The sequence below is a fragment of the Xenopus laevis genome, chromosome 3L (assembly GCF_017654675.1).
Source record: "Xenopus laevis strain J_2021 chromosome 3L, Xenopus_laevis_v10.1, whole genome shotgun sequence".
Taxonomy (NCBI): domain Eukaryota; kingdom Metazoa; phylum Chordata; class Amphibia; order Anura; family Pipidae; genus Xenopus; species Xenopus laevis.
In genome coordinates this window covers 6,434,513-6,456,529 of record NC_054375.1, presented here as the reverse complement: position 1 = coordinate 6,456,529, position 22,017 = coordinate 6,434,513, and the positions used below count along the sequence as shown (strand labels likewise).

At 43.1% G+C, this 22,017-nt stretch overlaps 1 protein-coding gene across 2 annotated transcripts in view; it reads right to left on the bottom strand.

The window, feature by feature from the left end:
• Positions 1 to 22,017, bottom strand: part of syn3.L (synapsin III L homeolog) — a 174,404-nt gene that overhangs the window by 124,235 nt on the left and 28,152 nt on the right. Inside the window, exons 2-3 of one of the 2 annotated variants that reach the window (XM_018240835.2) lie at positions 19,056 to 19,466; positions 13,353 to 13,410 (exon numbers count right to left, since the gene is read on the bottom strand). In XM_018240835.2, coding sequence (XP_018096324.1) covers positions 13,353 to 13,410; positions 19,056 to 19,372 — 375 coding nt within the window. In that variant the 5' untranslated portion in view covers positions 19,373 to 19,466. 2 annotated transcript variants of the gene reach the window in all.

Genomic DNA, 22,017 nt, shown 5'->3' with positions numbered 1-22,017 from the left:
TAACGCTTTCCTGCATTCAAATGGGGGTCACTGACCCCATCTAAAAAACAAATGCTCTGTAAGGTTACAAATGTATTGTTCTTGGTACTTTTATTACTCATCTTTCTACCCAGGCCTCCCCTATTCATATTCCAGTCTCTTATTCGAATCAGTACATGGTTGCTAGGGTCCAAATTACCCTAGCAACGACGGCTGAAACGGCAAACTGGAGAGCTGCTGAATAAAAAGCGAAATAACTAAAAAAAAAACACAAATTATAAAAAATGAAAACCAATTGCAAATTGTCTCAGAATATCCCTCTCTACATCATACTAACAGTTAACTCAATGGTGAACAATCCCTTTAAATCTGTTAATTAGCCGGGCTACTTAGCTGGAAGTCTGGATACAGAAATAAATAGAATTGGGCAGGTTACCTGCCTTTATAACGTCTCCCTTTGATTGTGTCTTCCATCGACCTGCTGCGGCCGTACCACATCCCCAGGAAGGGAACATCAGAGGGGTTTCCGGCTCTGAGCTATATTTACCTTGTAAGGATTTTATTTTTTTTTCCCTTTCCCATTCTAGAACGTTCTAACCCCTTGGCCCCGATGCTGGTATAAATTTGCACCTACAAATTGCCTGTCAGCTTACATCCCCTGACAGCTCTAATACTACTCAGGGATTAAGTTACAGCACAAATCAATTTATGTATTGTACTGCTGACAGAGAGATGTAAAAGAAAAACATTTTCTTTTTTTCCTGTAAAAGGAGTAATTTACTTTATGTTAGTGGAGAATTGAGCTTAAAGGAGCGCTGTATATTGTAATGTTACTACAGAATTGTGCTTAGTACAGGTGAATATCTATGCTGCCATAGTTTTATGGGATCTCTCTGTACAGACTATGAGCAAACTTAGGGACTGTTCCTGCTGAATTGTGCTTAGTACAGGGGAATACATATGCTGCCATAGTTTTATGGGATCTCTCTGTACAGACTATGAGCAAACTTAGGGACTGTTCCTGCTGAATTGTGCTTAGTACAGGTGAATACCTATGCTGCCATAGTTTTATGGTATCTCTCTGTACAGACAATGAGCAAACTTAGGGACTGTTCCTTCTGAATTGTGCTTAGTACAGGTGAATACCTATGCTGCCATAGTTTTAGGGGATCTCTCTGTACAGACTATGAGCAAATTTAGGGGACTGTTCCTGCTGAATTGTGCTTAGTACAGGGGAATACCTATGCTGCCATAGTTTTATGGGATCTCTCTGTACAGACTATGAGCAAACTTAGGGACTGTTCCTGCTGAATTGTGCTTAGTACAAGGGAATACCTATGCTGCCATAGTTTTATGGGATCTCTCTGTACAGACTATGAGCAAACTTAGGGACTGTTCCTGCTGAATTGTGCTTAGTACAGGTGAATACCTATGCTGCCATAGTTTTAGGGGATCTCTCTGTACAGACTATGAGCAAATTTAGGGGACTGTTCCTGCTGAATTGTGCTTAGTACAGGGGAATACCTATGCTGCCATAGTTTTATGGGATCTCTCTGTACAGACTATGAGCAAACTTAGGGGACTGTTCCTGCTGAATTGTGCTTAGTACAGGGGAATACCTATGCTGCCATAGTTTTATGGGATCTCTCTGTACAGACTATGAGCAAACTTAGGGACTGTTCCTGCTGAATTGTGCTTAGTACAGGTGAATACCTATGCTGCCATAGTTTTATGGTATCTCTCTGTACAGACTATGAGCAAACTTAGGGACTGTTCCTTCTGAATTGTGCTTAGTACAGGTGAATACCTATGCTGCCATAGTTTTAGGGGATCTCTCTGTACAGACTATGAGCAAATTTAGGGGACTGTTCCTGCTGAATTGTGCTTAGTACAGGGGAATACCTATGCTGCCATAGTTTTATGGGATCTCTCTGTACAGACTATGAGCAAACTTAGGGACTGTTCCTTCTGAATTGTGCTTAGTACAGGTGAATACCTATGCTGCCATAGTTTTAGGGGATCTCTCTGTACAGACTATGAGCAAATTTAGGGGACTGTTCCTGCTGAATTGTGCTTAGTACAGGGGAATACCTATGCTGCCATAGTTTTATGGGATCTCTCTGTACAGACTATGAGCAAACTTAGGGACTGTTCCTGCTGAATTGTGCTTAGTACAAGGGAATACCTATGCTGCCATAGTTTTATGGGATCTCTCTGTACAGACTATGAGCAAACTTAGGGACTGTTCCTGCTGAATTGTGCTTAGTACAGGTGAATACCTATGCTGCCATAGTTTTAGGGGATCTCTCTGTACAGACTATGAGCAAATTTAGGGGACTGTTCCTGCTGAATTGTGCTTAGTACAGGGGAATACCTATGCTGCCATAGTTTTATGGGATCTCTCTGTACAGACTATGAGCAAACTTAGGGGACTGTTCCTGCTGAATTGTGCTTAGTACAGGGGAATACCTATGCTGCCATAGTTTTATGGGATCTCTCTGTACAGACTATGAGCAAACTTAGGGACTGTTCCTGCTGAATTGTGCTTAGTACAGGGGAATACCTATACTGCCATAGTTTTATGGGATCTCTCTGTACAGACTATGAGCAAACTTAGGGACTGTTCCTGCTGAATTGTACTTAGTACAGGGGAATACCTATGCTGCAGGCCCGGACTGAGAATTTAAATAGGCCCTGGCATTTCATGTACACAGAGGCCAAATCAGCCCACATAGAGGCCCAAACAGCTCCCACCAGCCCACTAAATACTGACTTTCTATGGGACCTTATAGCAGCCCCTCTGGCATTTGCCAGAACCCACAGATTGCCAGTCCGGGCCTGCTATGCTGCCATAGTTTTAGGGGATCTCTCTGTACAGACTATGAGCAAACTTAGGGTCTGTTCCTGCTGAATTGTGCTTAGTACAGAGGAATACCTATGCTGCCATAGTTTTATGGGATCTCTCTGTACAGACTATGAGCAAACTTAGGGGACTGTTCCTGCTGAATTGTGCTTAGTACAGGGGAATACCTATACTGCTATAGTTTCATGGGATCTCTTTGTGCAATCTCTTTGTACAGACTATGAGGAAACTTAGGGGCTGTTCTTGCTGAATTGTGCTTAGTACAGGGGATACCTATGCTGCCATAGTTTTATGGGATCTCTCTGTACAGACTATGAGCAAACTTAGGGGACTGTTCCTGCAGAATTGTGCTTAGTACAGGGAATACCTATGCTGCCATAGTTTTATGGGATCTCTCAGTACAGACTATGAGCAAACTTGGGGGCTTTTCCTGCTGAATTGTTCTTAGTACAGGCAATATCTACGCTGCCAAAGTTTTATGGGATCTCTGTGTGCAGGCTATGAGGGAATGTAGGGGGGCTGTTCCTGCTGAATTATGCAAGGTACAGGGTAATACCTATGCTGCCATATTTTTATGGGACCTCTGTACAGGTAGGCTATGAGCAAACTTAGGGACTGTTCCTGCCGAATTGTGCTTAGTACAGGGAATACCTATGCTGTCATAGTTTTATGGGATCTCTCTGTACAGACTATGAGCAAACTTAGGGACTGTTCCTGCTGAATTGTGCTTAGTACAGGGAAATACTTATGTTGCCATAGTTTTATGGGATCTCTCTGTACCGACTATAAGCAAACTTAGGGGCTGTTCCTGCTGAATTGTGCTCAGTACAGGAAATATCTTTGTTGGTATTCTGGCATGGGAACAAGCAACCAACATAATGAATGAATGGGAATGACACGTTAGGAAATACAGGGCAAAGCCCCTTAATTGTTAAATGCCTTTATTTTTTCAGTTGTTATTCTATCAGTTGGACTTTGATGTTAGTATTAAAACCCTGAGCCCATCTGGGGCCCATTTGTTAAATAAAATGGGAAAAAAGTGCTAATTGAAATTGTTCTCCTTTCCCCCCTCGTCTGGCCGCAAACTGTTTCTGGATGAAGCAGCGTCTCGTCTGCCGGGACACGCGGTTTATTTTGGACGCAGTTTGCTGTATTGTTTCCCAAGATTCCGAAGTATCTGTTGGACTCGATCCTCTTACGGAAGCAGCATGCGCTGACACCCATTGAACAAGTGTCTCCGAGCAGCAGACACAGGGAGACTGATCAAAGCAGCCCTGTATGCAGCTCGTCTCTATATATCTTAAAGGGGAACTAAACACCATCCCCAAAATATAAATGTATTGAAAACTATTTTCCCAAATTATATTTTCAATGGCATTTTTAGGGAGTTAGAGGCCTCTCTATACCTGCAATATGCCTGGGATCCTACCCTGTCTGGCAGCTCCATTCCAATTGGCTGGCTTCAACTAAGCGGCAGCCTCCTATTGGTTGATTCTCTTATTCAGAACTGAACTACCACCAAATTGGACCCTAGGCCCAGTAGTGCTTGGGGCCCCCTCTAAAGCAGAATTTCAACCCAAAATAGACATTTCTTTGCATAATAACAGAAAAATAATAACAATAACTTGTAATAAAGGGGTGGTTCATCTAAGTTAAATTTTAGTATGTTATAGAGTTGCCAGTTCTAAGCAAAATTTCAACTGGTCTTCATTATTTATTTATTTATTTTATAGTTTTTGAGTTCTCTTCTGAATCTTTCCAGCTTTCACTGACTGACCCCATCTATAAAAACAAATGCTCTGTAAGGCTACAAATGTATTGTCATTACTACTTTTTATTACTCATCTTTCAATTCAGCTCCCTTCTATTCATATTTCAGTCTCTTATTCAAATCAATGCATGGTTGCTAGGGTAATTTTGTACTCTAGCAACCAGATGCCTACAATTCCAAACTGGAGAACTGTTGAATCAAAAGCTAAATAAGTCAAAAACTAAAACTAATAAAAAATGAAAAGCAAATGCAAATTGTCTCGGGATATCACTCTCTACATCATACTAAAAGTTAACTAAAAAGTGAACAACCCCTTTAACTAAGTACCTTTCCAACATAGATTCCCTACACGTTAGTCTGGCTGTTTATATTGTCTGCACTGTTATTTCAGACTCCAGAAGCAAATTAGCAAAAGTGAGCCTGGAGGAAAACTGACTTTTCAGCCAGAGTCAGAACCATAAAACAACAAGAAAGTAAGTGAAATCGCTAACCTTGTGTTCTCGTCTGGCGCACTTCTTCCCTAAAACTGGCTCTGAACCAGGATACCTGTGTGTACCTACTGTATGGGTAATTGGATCCAATAGGTCGACATTCATTGCACTCTTTCAAAGAAGAACGAAAGCTACCGAAGTAATTTATAGCCAATAGATTAAACATAACAGTGCAACGCTATATTTATTCTTTGGATTTCTTTACCATATCGAAGTAAACTGCTCTAGAAGCAGCTGCCATATTAGCTTGGTGTGATATCACTTCCTGTCTGAGTCTCTCCCTTCTCACTCATAGCTTGGGGCTCAGATTACAGCAGGAAAGGTGGAAAGGGAGGGGGAGAGGGAGAGAGGAGCAAACTGAGCATGCTCAAGCCCTAGCCCTGGAGGTTTAAGCTGAAAACAGGAAGTCTGATACAGAAGCCCATGAGTACACAATAGAAGGAAAGAAATGTGGTGTTTCTTTTGACAGAGGACTCAGAGCAACATTACTTTGAGAATTTACTGGTGTATTTATAAAGACCTTTCTGATAAAGCCAGTGTCGGACTGGAGGGTCCAAGGCCCCCTGGGGCTTCTAACACAAGGCCCCCCACCCCTCCAGGCCCCCCTGCCCAAGGAGCAACCCCTTTTCTGAAAAAAAAATACCGGCCTTCCTATATTCTTGACTTTTTGGCATCAAGCATCATTTTTACCGGCCAGGCCGGTAAAATACCGGCCAGGTAACAACTCTATCTCTAGTTGCCCCGTGATTGGGACCAGAGGAGAAGAACAGGAGACAGCAGGGGCCAGTGAAGGCAGCAAACGGGTGTGTGTCTGGGTCTGCGGGGCCCACTGCGTTTTCACACGATGTCCCACCGGCTCAGGGCCCACCAGGGCTCCTGTCTTAGGGGCTCCCCTCCGACCCCCATCCATACTGCAAAGCTCCCTCTGGACCCCTGGTGCGCACACGTTTGTACCCACCCCGGGTTATTGCGTGCACCCTTAACTAAGCAAGACCGGGCCAGGAGGACAGGAGGTTCCGTGCAGCAGTGACAGGGAGCTGGCTTGGGCCGGCGAGGCCTGCAAGAGGCGGGACCCACCGGGTTTTTTCCCGGTGTCCCGCCAGCCCAGTCCGACTCCGGATAAAGCTCACTTAATTTTAACCTTTCCTTCTCCTTTAAGAAAGCACTCTGGGCCCCAAGGTTAGCAATTTCACTCATCGGGGGGGGGGGGGATCCAACATAGTGGGTTATGTAAAAAAAGGCACTGCCCAGGAGCAGTAACCCATAACAACCAATAGGATGTTTGCTTTTTAATCAGTAAATCAGGGCTGGGCCATGCCGGGCAGGCGCCCTAAGCAAACAGCCAGTCCGGCGCCCGCTAGCCACGCGCATGCGTAAACTGCTGCTTCCGTGCGGTGCGCATGCGCGAACTCCCACTTTCGCGCGCATGCGTGAACCGACACTCTCGTGCGCATGCTCCTTTTGATGTTCGCAAGCGTATGCGCCAATTGATGTTCGTGCGCATGCGCAGGAGCACAACTACGGGGCCAAATAGAAGAAACTTTCGGAGAGAGGCGACCGGCTATGGGGTAGGTGTCAGAGAAGGCATGTGCCTGGCGCCCCCCAGCTTTTGCGCCTACTCTGCCTACCCCTAGTTCCGGCCCTGCAGTAAATACTACCTTGCTATGGGTCACTGCTCATGGGCAAACTTAGTGCCTTTTTTTTTTTACATAACCCACATATTGTTTTAACCTTTCTTTCAGATATCCGTTGGAGTCTTATGTGCATCTGTGTCTATAGAAAGCACCTATTTATAATCAGTCCCGGCTTTTCCTAGAGAACAGATTAAGACCCAGAGGACACAGCAAGTACCAGGGAGCATTTAAAGTTTATGGACTTCCTTTTACAGCCCGTCCCTCTGCACAGTGTGTGTTTACCCTCAGCCCTCGTCTTGGCTCCCACGGTCTCAATCATTGATGCTGGAGGCTAATGAGATGCTGAAGCTGTTCGAGGGCCCCCGGGATGGGCTATTGAGTCCGTCGGGGGAGGGAGAACGGCTCTGTTTGTTGAAGATGATTCAATTGCAATATATCTGATCAAGGGCCACAGCAATGGCCTAGGGCTCCAAGCCAAATCCCAGGGCCTCTAATTTATGTGTGAAGATTAAACGTAAAAGAATTTCCATGGAGCGTGGCCAAAATTCCTGCATTATCTTCCAGCCATACAGGTGGCTCGTTGGTTCATACAGTGGCTCAAGCTGGAGATTCATTTCGTGGGTGTTTTGCTCAAGCTCCATTGGGTGCTCCATTCATTGACTCAAGGTCTATCCTATCTGGTGCTCCCTATTCTGGTTCTTCTGCTGAGCAATTCAGGGCGTTAAAGGGGTGGATCACCATCAAGCTACCTTTTTTTTCCATTTTTTAAATTTTTTTATAGTTTTTGAATGATTTGCATCTTCTTCGGATGACTCTTTCCAGCTTTCAAATGGGGGTCACTAACCGCATCTGAAAAAACAAATGCTCTGTAAAGCTACTAGGGATGCACCAGATCCACGATTGGGTTCGGCCATGATTCGCCCTTTTTCAGCAGGATTCGGCTGAATCCTTCTGCCCGGCTAAACCAAATCCTAATTTGCATATGCAAATTAAAGGAGGGGAGGGAAACAAAAGAAGGAAGTAAAAAATGTTTTCCCCTTCCCACCGCTTATTTGCATATGCAAATTAGGATTGAGATTCAGTTCGGTATTCAGCCGAATCTTTCGCAAAGGATTCGGGGGTTTGGCCGAATCCAAAAAGCTACACATCTATGGTTATAGCTACTTTTTATTAGTCATCTTCCTAAGCAGGTCCTCTGCTATTCATATTCTAATGTCTTTTTCAAATATGTGCATGGTTGCTAGGGGAATTTGGACCCTAGAAACCAGATTGCTGAACTTGCAAACTGGGGAGCTGCTAAATAAAGAGCTAAATAAGTAAAGAAAACCCCAAATAGTAAAAAATGAAAACCAATTGCAAATGATCTCAGAATATCACTCTCTGCATCATACTAACAATTCATTCCCTTTAAAGAGTCGCTGCAGTGATGAGAAGCAAATGCCTATGATATCATTCGGCTTGTTTAACTTTTAAGTTAACTTTTAATATGTTATAGACTGGCTAATTCTAAGCAATTTTTTAATTAGCCTTCATTTTTTTCTTTTTATAGTTTTTGAATTATTTACCTTCTTTTTCTGACTTCTTCCAGCTTTCAAATGGGGGGAGTCACTGACCCCATCTAAAAACAAGACCTCTGTAAGGCCGCTAATGCTACTTTTTGTTACTCCTTTTTCTATCCAGGCCCTCTCCTATTCTTATTCTAGTCTCTTATTTAAATCAGTGCATGGTTGCTAGGGTAATTTGGACCCTAGCAACCAGATAGCTGAAATTGTAAACTGGAGAGCTGCTGAATAATCAGCTAAATAACTCATAAACCAAGAATAATAAAAAAATGAAAACCATCATACTAAAAGTTTATGGTAAAAAGATGAACAACTCCTTTAACCATTTACTTCCTGGAGGTGGCTGCTGGTCCTGGGTGAGGTGATGGAGGTCCAGAAAATGATTTGCCCTGAGATGTCTGATAGTGGTAAAGCCCAGGGGCATAATTGTAGTGAATGCAGACCTTGCATGGGGGACCCTATGGTGCCCTAAATAGGTCAAAATCTGGAAACCGTGTGTGCCATAAGATTATTTTATGTGTCTCCCAGTAAAATCCAATGCAGGATGCATCTTCTACTGCTTCTCTGCTCAGTTCTATCACCTCTCTGAGCGACAGAACTGAGCAGAGAAGCAGCAGGAGATACCTTCTGCATCAGTAACTTCATCTTTTTTTCTTGTCAGCTGCTTCCAGGGCTGAAGAGCACGTGGTGCTCCCGGTGCACATTCATGATATTAGCACGAATGATACATTATCATGAAAATGAAAAGGGAAAAAATATAAATTCCAAAAATGTACAGAGGAGCACTCTGACATCCATTCCTGAAGCTACGTCGGACTTGTGAGTCCCCAGGAGAGAGAGATCTTCCTTTATACTTAAAAATGAAATCAGACTTTAAGGTCAAGGAAATGAAGCCTAAAGACAGAGCTGTGATCAGTTTTTCTTTCCTGGTGGAGGTTCACCAAAAGGGGTTAATTGACGCCTTCTGGCATTTCACAGCTTGCCAAGTTTCCGAGACAAAATTAGGAGCCTTCGTTTCCCGAAAGGAAAGAAAAACTAGACAGGTCTGTGTGAAGTCAAACAGGCGCAAGGGAAACGGATTAAAGCCCATCCAGATTCTAATTCTGTCACATTGTATCATGGACTGGGATGAGTCTGCCTGGGTATCATTAGGGACACCTCGGTCCTCCAAGATCCACAAAGTCCTGGGTTATCTTAATGTGACATTATTCGTAGTAATCCTGAATGTAGAAAACAGGATATGCCGTTCAGAGCTAACGGTAAAACTAGAGATGCACCGAATCCAGTTCGGGATTCGGCCAGGATTCGGATTTGGCCGAATCCTTCCATCCGGCGGAACCAAATCTTAATTTGCATATGCAAATTAGGGTCTGAGAGGGAAATTGCGTGACAAGGAAGGAAAAAAATATGGATGCACCGAATCCAGGATTCGCTCGGGATTTGGCTAGGATTCGGCCTTTTTCAGCAGGATTCGGACTCAGCCAAATCTTCTGCCCAGCTGAACTGAATCCAAATCCTAATTTGCATACGCAAATTAGGGGTGGGAAGGGAAATTGCGTGACTTTTTGTCACAAAACAAGGAAGGAAAAAATTTTTCCTCTTCCCACCCTTAATTTGAATAAGCAAACTAGGATTCGGATACAGATTCGGTATCCGCCCGAATCTTTTGCGAAGGATTCGAGGGTTCAGCCGAATCCAAAATAATGGATTCGGTGCATCCCTAGTAAAAAATGTTTCCCCTTCCCACCACTAATTTGCATATGCAAATTAGGATTCGGATTCGGTTCGGTATTTGGCTGAATCTTTCGCAAAGGATTCGGGGGTTTAGCCAAATCCAAAATAGTGGATTCGGTGCATCCCTAGGTAAAACACATTATAAATTGGAAAAGCTGGCGTCATTAAGTGTCATTATAATGTGGCCACTAGGGAGGGTACTGGTTAATTGTGCATGAAAAGCAATTGTTGCGCTTGAAAGGTTGCAGTATGGCAGCTCCCATCAGCTATAAGGCTGAAGGCATGCATGCATTTAAACTGTCAGGTAACCAATTGATGAAATGCGGAGACATCTCTAATTAAAAGTTAAAGGGGAACTCCATCTAAAACCTGCTTTTGCCCAATTACAGAAAACATAATTCAAAGCAACTTTCCAATATCCATTAATTCCTCATTGTCATTATTTGTAAATGTAGTTCCTACTTAAATCAGTGGGGGGTCATTTATCAGCACTGGGCAAATTTGCACCTGGGCAGTGTCCCATATTTATGTGCAGAATACTGTACTTGACCCTAAAGAATAATGTGCAGGTTTAGTTCTCCTTTAATTCTTTCCATCCCACTTTTGATCCCCCTGTTTGTTCTCTTCTAGGCTAAAGAAAGTCAGCCAGCTCTAAAAACAACATTACAGGTTAGTGTCGAAAAATGTGCAGGGATGAGCCTACCCGTCCTGGAAATGCACGATTTACGCCGAGTCTCCCAGGCAAGTGCAAAAATGATCAAAGGAATTTCACCGGGCTTATCAAAATGGAAAAATAAATACGCTTTGTTTGGATGGTTGGCTGCTGCACTATCTCCCAGCGGCTGGTGGATTACACAGTTCTGTGTGTGGGTTGGGGAGAAGCAAAGGTGGTATCACAGGGCAAAAAAACATTAGAAAGAATGTTCTATATAAATGAAAACTGCTGCCTTTGTAAGAATGTGTTTGATTTGGGGTTCACTGTATTCAGGATTCTGCAAGGAAGGAATAGTCATGATGATTAGCAAGGCCACCATCGGGGAGGGGGGATAGACAGGTATCCTAAAGACTATCAGGGGGCCAGGTCCCAATGAGGTCATACAGGCACATACCCCCCACCCAGGACCACAATGAGCTTCCCACACAACGCAAAGGGTTTGAGTGGATTAGGGTTTAGATGATAAGTTTTTTGAGCAGGGGGTCCGGAAACAAAGTGACCTTGGCATGATGCCCCATGATTCTTTACTGCTACCCTTGGTGACTAGAGGGCAAGAAATTGCTGCGTGGGTACTGGCATTTACCTTCTACAGCAACTCATTACTTAAGGATTAAAAAAAGTGCCAGTGAGGGCTCTCATCCATCCAGGTCATGGTATATCTATAGTAATAATCAACTGTACTTGCTGTATTTCTCCTGAAGGCATTTCTCTAGTCATCAGAATTGAGAAAGCCAGTTGGATGACCAGCGAAAGTCTACTTTTCCTACTCTTACCATATTTCTCTACTTTTTCCATCTTGCCCTGTCCATCTTTACCCTACTTTCCACACCTTGCCATACTGTCTCCATCTTGCCCTACTGTCTCCATCATGCCCTACTGTTTCCATCTTGCTTTACTATCTTCATCTTGCCCTGCTGTTTCCATCATGCTCTTCTTTTTCCAACTTGCTCAACTGTCTCCATCTTGCCCTACAGTCTCCATCATGCTCTACTGTCTCCATCTTGCCCTACTGTCTCCATCTTGCCCTACTGTCTCCATCATGCTCTACTGTTTCCATCATACCCAACTGTGTCCATCTTGCCCAACTACAGTATCTCCATCTTGCCATACTGTCTCCATCATGCTCTTCTTTTTCCAACTTGCCCAACTGTCTCTGTCTTGCCCTACTGTCTCCATCATGCTCTACTGTCTCCATCTTACCTTACTGTCTCCATCTTGCCCTACTGTTTTCATCATGCTCTACTGTCTCCATCATGCCCTTCTGTCTCATCTTGCCCTACTGTCTCCATCATGCTCTACTGTTTCCATCATACCCAACTGTCTCCATCTTGCCCCACTGTCTCCATCTTTTCCCACTGTCTCTATCTTGTCCCACTGTCCCCATCTTGTCCCACTGTCTCCATCTTGTCTCACTGACTCCATCTTGCCCTACTGTCTCCATCATGCTCTACTGTTTCCATTATACCCAACTGTGTCATTCTTGCCCAACTATCTCCATCTTGCCGTACTGTCTCCATCATGCTCTTCTTTTTCCAACTTGCCCAACTGTCTCCATCTTGCCCTACTGTCTCTATCATGCTCTACTGTTTCCATCATACCCAAATGTGTCCATCTTGCCCAACTATCTCCATCTTGCCATACTGTCTCCATCATTCTCTTCTTTTTCCAACTTGCCCAACTGTCTCCGTCTTGCCCTACTGTCTCCATCATGCTCTACTGTTTCCATCATGCTCTACTGTCTCCATCATGCCCTTCTGTCTCATCTTGCCCTACTGTCTCCATCATGCTCTACTGTTTCCCTCATGCCCAACTGTCTCCATCTTGCCCCACTGTCTCCATCTTTTCCCACTGTCTCTATCTTGTCCCACTGTCCCCATCTTGTCCCACTGTCTCCATCTTGTCCCACTGTCTCCATCTTGTCCGACTGTCTCCATTTTGTCTCACTGTCTTCATCTTGTCCTACTGTCTCCATCTTGTATTACTGTCTCCATCTTGTTATACTGTCTCCATCTTGTCCTACTGTCTCCATCTTATTCTACTGTTTTCATCCTGTTCTGCTCTTGCCATCTTGCCCTACTATTACTCTGCTGTTACCTTCTTTTCATATCACTCAACTGCCTCTGCCTTGCCCTAATGTTACCATCTTTATCTCAAGTGGTTGAACGCTTGCCAAAAGCTGATCTCTTAGCAGGTTAATTTGTGACCCCCTAGGTGTGGTCTGTGGATCTCTGAAGAAATGTTGTTTTGGCTGCCTGTAAACACTCCCATATGGAATGAGATTTGGAAACATCTTCAAATTTCGCAAAATGCACATCCTTTTTGAGCAATAAGGATAAAAATGTGCTCTATGTGTAATTTAGAGCCATGGCAGGTGGTTCCTCCAACTTATTCCCAATTTGAGTCTCAAAAGGGCAGAAAAAGATAAAAGCAGGAAGAGGATAAGGGTTTTGGGAAAATGGCCAACCTTTTCTCAATGGCTTAATGACATTCAGACAGAAAACAAGTGATCCATTGATAGAGTGGTTGGGTGTATTGATCTTTGCCTCCGGCCCTTAGTTGGGCTGCGGCTGCACACAGCTGTGTGGTGAGATCACTGCCATTACCTGCTCCACCCGAATCTCGTAGTCCTTGTTCACCTTCTTCCCTCTGAAGTACTTGGCCCTGCGGGGAAAGGAAATGGGGAAGGAATGTTAGACTGGTTTCCTTGTCAGTTTCAAGTCACAATGTGCCAGGAAAGTGATAAATTACAGGGAAACATCACATCATAGCACAGAGTTCTGGAGACCGGGAATATGGGCTCTATTATGCCAATAATATTTCTCTTTTTTTGGGAATACAGAAACTGGGATCTGTCAGATGCTGTGGTTCAGATGATGATGAACCCGGGGTTATTCCTGACTCACAGACATGAGGCAGATGGATTTCATCTTATTCGCCCTGTGCAACAGGCCCTGTCACACCCTCCTCTTTGTCTTTGTAGTAAATGGGCCATAGGATAATCCTACCACTAAATTGTTTTTATGAATAAAAATATCTAATTTCTTAGACATCACTGACTCGGGGGGAGGAGGGGCTCTAGTTTGATAAATAAATAAATCACCTTTAAATAAACAATGCAGGCGCATTTGATATCCATTATGTATCAGTTTTATGCACTGTGTAAATACTGCAACAGTGCCAACATTGAGAGGAATCCTGTAGCAGTGTTAAAGGAACAGTGACACCAAAAAATAAAAGTGTTTTAAAGTAATTAATATATACTATACTGTTACCCTGCACTGGTAAACATTGTGTGTTTGCTTCAGGAAGACTACTATACTTATATATATATATACACAAGGGAAAGTTGTGCTCACCACTAATTTTTAAAACCATTAGGCGGGGTGCAATGCGGCTGTGACCACAAAATACATATAGACAAATAGTGGTGAGCACAACTTTCCCTTGTTTGTTATAGTTATACAGGAGCAGTGACCAGCTCCATGTTGTAGCTCCCACCCTTCCCAACTATAGTCAGGTGATCCCACTGGTGTCTAATAAAAGGGCAGCCAAGTTTGGGAGTTTAACTTTGAAAGCAGCAAGTAAGTTGCAGGTAAAAGTTAGTCCCTTTGTAAAATCTATAATGAAGTAATAGAATTCTTAATGAATCAGATGAAAATCAAGCATTGGACTGGCCAGATATGGGATGACTTTGACGTAGTTGGCCAGCTTAAATATATTGCAATATATGGACAAACAATCCCTGTTTTGTTTAAAGGGTAAGGCATTTTTTAGTAGCAGTATGCACAAAATGTCTGAGGGTTGAGTGCAGAGGACTCTTGTATTTGTCTATATATATATATATATATATATATATATATATATATATATATATATATATATATATATATATATATATGTATATATATATATATATATATATATATATAAGCTGCTGTGTAGCCATGGGGGCAGCCATTCAAGCACAGGATACACAGTAGATAACAGATAAGTACTACTATAGTTTATATAAACAAGCTGCTGTGTAGCCATGGGGGCAGCCATCCAAGCACAGGATACACAGTAGATAACAGATAAGTACTACTATAGTTTATATAAACAAGCTGCTGTGTAGCCATGGGGGCAGCCATTCAAGCACAGGATACACAGTAGATAACAGATAAGTACTACTATAGTTTATATAAACAAGCTGTGTGTAGCCATGGGGGCAGCCATTCAAGCACAGGATACACAGTAGATAACAGATAAGTACTACTATAGTTTATATAAACAAGCTGCTGTGTAGCCATGGGGGCAGCCATTCAAGCACAGGATACACAGTAGATAACAGATAAGTACTACTATAGTTTATATAAACAAGCTGCTGTGTAGCCATGGGGGCAGCCATTCAAGCACAGGATACACAGTAGATAACAGATAAGTACTACTATAGTTTATATAAACAAGCTGCTGTGTAGCCATGGGGGCAGCCATTCAAGCACAGGATACACAGTAGATAACAGATAAGTACTACTATAGTTTATATAAACAAGCTGCTGTGTAGCCATGGGGGCAGCAATTCAAGCACAGGATACACAGTAGATAACAGATAAGTACTACTATAGTTTATATAAACAAGCTGCTGTGTAGTCAGGGGAGCAGCCTGAAAAAAAGAGAAAAGGCAAAGGTTACACAGCAGATAATGGAAAAGCCATTTAGAATACAATGGTGTTTTTTCTGTTATGTACAGTAGCGTAACTACAGGTGGAGCAGGGGGTGCGATTGGGCCAGAGCCCAAACCCCCTCAGGGCCCCCCGGCAGCTTGCCCGCCACGAATTCTGGGAGGTTCCCTGCTGATTCCGGGTGGTTCCGGGCATACGGAGGGGGGCGGGGGGCGGGGGGCGGGGGGGCCCAGCTGCACATCCCTACCCCCTCTAGTTATGTTTCTGGTTATGTACACTGTGCATTTTCTCCTTTTTCCAGCTTGAATGGCTGCCCCCATGGCTATATCGCAGCTTTCATTATATAAACTGTAGTAGTCATTCTAGAGCAAACACATAACTTTGGGAAGGGAGTGTGACTGTGTGATAGCAGGTATAGTAGGGAGAGATGGTGCCTATAGTAACAGTGGATAATAGTCTCTGGGAAGGGAGTGTGACTGTGGGATAGCAGGTATAGTAGGGAGAGATGGTGTCTATAGTAACAGTGGATAATAGTCTCTGGGAAGGGAGTGTGACTGTGGGATAGCAGGTATAGTAGGGAGAGATGGTGTCTATAGTAACAGTGGATAATAGTCTCTTGGAAGGGAGTGTGACTGTGGGATAGCAGGTATAGTAGGGAGAGATGGTGCCTATAGTAACAGTGGATAATAGTCTCTGGGAAGGGAGTGTGACTGTGGGATAGCAGGTATAGTAGGGAGAGATGGTGCCTATAGTAACAGTGGAAAATAGTCTCTGGGAAGGGAGTGTGACTGTGGGATAGCAGGTATAGTAGGGAGAGACGGTGTCTATAGTAACAGTGGGATAATAGTCTCTGGGAAGGGAGTGTGGCTGTGGGATAGCAGGTATAGTAGGGAGAGATGGTGCCTATAGTAACAGTGGATAATAGTCTCTGGGAAGGGAGTGTGACTGTGGGATAGCAGGTATAGTAGGGAGAGATGGTGCCTATAGTAACAGTGGATAATAGTCTCTGGGAAGGGAGTGTGACTGTGGGATAGCAGGTATAGTAGGGAGAGATGGTGCCTATAGTAACAGTGGATAATAGTCTCTGGGAAGGGAGTGTGACTGTGGGATAGCAGGTATAGTAGGGAGAGATGGTGCCTATAGTAACAGTGGATAATAGTCTCTGGGAAGGGAGTGTGACTGTGGGATAGCAGGTATAGTAGGGAGAGATGGTGTCTATAGTAACAGTGGATAATAGTCTCTCGGAAGGGAGTGTGACTGTGGGATAGCAGGTATAGTAGGGAGAGATGGTGCCTATAGTAACAGTGGATAATAGTCTCTGGGAAGGGAGTGTGACTGTGGGATAGCAGGTATAGTAGGGAGAGATGGTGCCTATAGTAACAGTGGGATAATAGTCTCTGGGAAGGGAGTGTGACTGTGAGATAGCAGGTATAGTAGGGAGAGATGGTGTCTATAGTAACAGTGGATAATAGTCTCTGGGAAGGGAGTGTGACTGTGGGATAGCAGGTATAGTAGGGAGAGATGGTGCCTATAGTAACAGTGGATAATAGTCTCTGGGAAGGGAGTGTGACTGTGGGATAGCAGGTATAGTAGGAGAGATGGTGTCTATAGTAACAGTGGATAATAGTCTCTGGGAAGGGAGTGTGACTGTGGGATAGCAGGTATAGTAGGAGAGATGGTGTCTATAGTAACAGTGGATAATAGTCTCTGGGAAGGGAGTGTGACTGTGGGATAGCAGGTATAGTAGGGGGGCAACTGCAGGGCCCTGTGCTTATATAAACAATGGGTGTTGTGCTGGACAATAACGTACCACCCACAGAGAGATTCCTTGCACCCAGACTACATAACTGAGGTATCAGCAAGTCATCCTGTTTGAGTTCATTGTATGCACATAATGGCCAGGGAACTGAGTGCCAGGGAGACAGTGGGCAAGAGATAAAGAATGTTTGCCAACTCACTATACACTTAACATGCGAGACACTGGGCACGGCAGTCTCATACAGTACATTTATGTCACAGAAGAAGAGACTCTGCACTGATGTGCCAACAACTGTCATGCTCTGACTACTGACATTCCCTGAAGACTCTGAGATGTGTTGTTGTTGTTGCCTTGTGTGGGTTCCAAACACATTATTTTTCCTGGGAGCAGCAGTTACACACTATACAGGTAGTGTAATAAAAAGCACAAAATTTGCCATGGTCTAGTAACTCATAGCAACCAATCAGATATTTGTTTAAACAGACAACCAGTAAATCCTGCCAGCTGACTTGTTGCTATGGGTTACCAGGCCAGTATAAATTTTGTTATTTGTAGGAATCCACAGGCAGAAGGTGTTCTTAAAGCAACACTTCCCATTTTCTCAAGCCCAGCTGATGCATGAGAATGCTACAATAAAAATCTGATCTACAGTTAACACTTGAATTTCCATTCCTGGTTTAATATATTACTTATTACACTGAACTGTAATGCCCTTTATTGCCAGTAGGTGAACCATGGCAGCACTCAAGCCAATGAGAAGTCTTGACTGTCTCATATCCTGCAGGGGGTGGAGCTTGATCCACAACCAGGAAATAAAAAAAGGGAAGCAAGTACTGCAGCCGGTATAATGTATCTGCTAGGAGTCTAGCTAAGATATATATATATATATATATATATATATATATATATATATTGAAGACTAACCTCAGCAAGTTGCTGGTGAATAATCATGGGAAAGCAGACTGCCTTTAATTCCCAATTTTTTTTTTTTAAAGCTGGTTATGTTCCCAGCATCTCTTATCATTATCCAGGGTTAAATAGAAGATATAAAAGATAAATATGTGTATATGTATAAGCGAGTTACGTTCCTATTGGCTGTATTATATGAGTCTGAAAAAAAAGGTGAATATGATGTTATGGCAGCAGCCGTCACTGAGTGATAAATGTGTTTATAACGTGGGTCTCTAGGTATATCCTTCTGTTAGCTGGGACCTTAAATCTACATTCCTTTATGTTACTGTAGCCTAATGCAGCACAACATTGCCATCTTGCTGTAGTGTTTATTAATGCAGCCTTTATTGCTTTATAATTTAATAATATTCCATCTGAATGGAAGCTCTGTTGTTGGGCTTAGGCTGGCAGAGTGGTGCTAAAGGCCAGTCCTTGCAGCTATCATAGTAAGATTGAGACATCCCTCTATGTCAAAGCCCTTCAGACACTGATTGAGGTGGCTCAGTAGCAGGAGCAATCAGTACTGTGACCAGATTGGCTGGAGGTCCATGTTTTAATTAGTGTGAGCTTCAAGATTAACAAAAACTATAATATGGACACAGATTTCAGGCACAACCCAATACACCTTTACTTGACCCATGGCCTAGAGGATAATCTGCCCCACCATCTGGGTCCATGAGATGTTCCTCTTGATTCCATGTTTGGATCATGTTGGCCTTCCTCTGGTCCACGAACTGCTGTTCATGGTTTCAAATACCTGCTGTAGGCCTCCTAATTTAGGTCATGGACCACTGAGCCACTGTAAGCATAAAGGACACTACAGGAATGTCAGGTCACAGAATTTGGCCTTGGGGCTGCACAGAGCCATTGCCTTCTTCTGCTTGATGCATCACGTAAATCAGATTAGAGAAAGGGCTAAGTCTACATTTCCTTACCAGTCTGTATGAGGATCATCAATCACCAGGAGAACCTTGGGCTTTAACACTACTGGGGTTGCTGGTGCCCCAGTCTGTTCCACTAGCCCCGCAGCTGCTTGGGTGGTCTGCTTCACTGCATTGGTGATTGAGCTGAAGAGGCTGGTTCCCCCTGTGGAGGCTGAAACTGGGGCAGGAGGAGGCTGTTGCTTCCTATCCATGGCTGGTGAGACTGGGGAGCTTGTGGAGTTATCTGGCCTCTGAAGGTCCATCATATATCCATTGGGTAGGTTGGCCACAAAGCTACTGTCTGAAAGGCGCCTGCGTAGGAAATTCATGGCTTTGCTTGTCTGGGTGGGGGGCTCCTGGGAATGAAATACGATTGCTTATCGTCTTCTGTCTTCCCAGTAGATCAGTAGCTCACTGTCTTATCTGAAGATACAGAAAATGCATGTCACATTAGTAACCCTTGCAAGAACTTGTGATTCGTAAAGAGGAAGTAAACCCATACATTCATAAATTATATAATGATCAAAATAAATAGGTGAGAATTCTATGCTTGAAGCTCATGTCTTCCTCCCTTTTGTTGTGACTCACTAAATATCCTTCTTACATAACAGATTTGTTTAAAGCTTTAAGAGGGGTGGGGGGATTTCAAATAACCCAAACCACAAGTCACAAAGAAAGAAGGAAAGAGGCTGCTGGGGGGTCAGAGTAATTGGCTCATAACCCAACTCATACATCTTCCTGAGAGTCATTACCAGGGAAGTGACTGTATGGGAGAAACCATATGAGGGAGATAATGGATTTCCAACATTTTGGGCCTTCTGTGGTTTCAACCCTGTCTTGGGTTTGTCCATGACTCTGCTTTTATCTTCGGTTTGTCCATTACTCTGCTTCTCTCTGGGGTTTGTCCAATACTTTTCTTCTATCTGGGGTTTGTCCATTACTCTGCTTCTATCTGGGGGTTTTCCATTACTCTGCTTCTATCTTGGGTTTGTCCATTACTCTTCTTCTATCTTGGGTTTGTCCATTACTCTGCTTCTAACTTGGGTTTGTACTTTACTCTGCTTCTACCTTGGGTTTGTTTATTACTCTGCTACTACCTTGGGTTTAACCATTACTCTGCTTCTATCTTGCGTTTGTTCATTACTCTGCTTCTATCTGGGGTTTGTCCATTACTCTGCTTCTATCTTGGGTTTTACCATAATTCTGCTTCTATCTTGGGTTTGTCCATTACTCTTCTTCTATCTTGGGTTTGTCCATTACTCTGCTTCTAATTTGGGTTTGTACTTTACTCTGCTTCTACCTTGGGTTTGACCATTACTCTGCTTCTATCTGGGGTTTGTTCATTACTCTGCTTCTATCTGGGGTTTGTTCATTACTCTGCTTCTATATGGGGTTTGTCCATTACTCTGCTTCTATCTTGGGGTTGTCCATTACTCTGCTTCTATCTGGGGGTTGACCATTGCTCTGCTTCTATCTGGGGTTTGTCCATTACTCTGCTTCTATCTTGGGGTTGTCCATTAATCTGCTTCTAACTTGGGTTTGTACGTTACTCTGCTTCTACCTTGGGGTTGACCATCACTCTGCTACTACCTTGGGTTTGACCATTACTCTGCTTCTATCTTGGGTTTGTTCATTATGCTGCTTCTTATTTGGGTTTGAACTTTAATCTGCATCTACCTTGGGTTTGTCCATTATGCTGCTTCTGTCTTGGGTGTGTCCATTACTCTGCTTCTATCTTGAGTTTCTCCATGACTCTGCTTCTATCTTGGGTTTGTCCATGACTCTGCTTCTACCTTGGGTTTGTCCATTACTCTGCTTCTATCCTGGGTTTGTTTATTACTGTGCTTCTGGGGATTAAAACAGGGATTTGCTTCACTAGCCTCTTTAATTTCCTTTTTTAAGTACAGAGGAGAACAGTCATTACAATGGGAAAGAAATCACCTGCAGAGAATGAATCCAGATAGTCTTATAGCCATTTACCCCACATGTCATAAAAGGTGCAAAACTTGCCGAGGTGCATAGCAACCAATGAGGTATTTGCTTTGATACAGGTAACCAGTCAATGCTACCTGCTGATTGGTCCTTATAGAAAATAACTTCATTGGTTTATTTGTCAGGTCCTCAACCCCAATATTATTTTTAACCATGCTGTGAGTCCCTGATTACCCTGGTATAACTAACTGATTCCAGCCATTTAGTATGCCTTTTATATCACTTCTGAGTGCCCCAGAAAAATATGTGTAAGAAGCATCCCAGTACGTGTTATCTAATCATTGTGCCACGAGTTAATGTTGGCAGAAGGGTGTGTGGGTGTCCTGTAAACTCATCTCCCCCTCTCTTATATCAGATTCTATACTCATTATTTCACATATGTCCCTTTTAGTGTCTACCCTGGCATGGGAGTTAAAAACCAGGGAACCGGGAAAGAATTCTGTAGCAATAAAGGAACCAAATGTGCAAAGGAAGAAATAGAAAGAATTACAGGTTTGGTGGCACCTTGGCTGTGCTGTAGGCTATAAGCTACAGGGGAGGGCAACAAAATTAATGAAGGATTTTCTTCTGTTTTTTTGCAATTTTCTTCTATCATGAAGATCAGATGTCTATGTATTTGTTAGGCACCAACATGCAATATGTTCATTCTAGGAGAGCAATATTTTATTTACATTATCTGAGTATTGTATTTTGGTTATTTGAAGCACTTAGTGCTCTTGCAGGACCATAGTAAATACTGTAACCCCTGAAGAGTGGGCGATTCACCTTGAAGTAATCTTTGTGTATATTAAAGAATGGCCAATTCTAAGCAACTTTCCAATTGGTCTTCATTATTTACCTTTTATAGGTTTTTAAAATTCTTCTTCTGTCTCTTTCCAGCTTTCAAATGGGAGTCACTGACTCCTTCTAAAAAAACAGATTCTCACACATTTATTATTATTGCTAATTTGTATTACTCCTCTTTCTATTCCATTCTATTCCT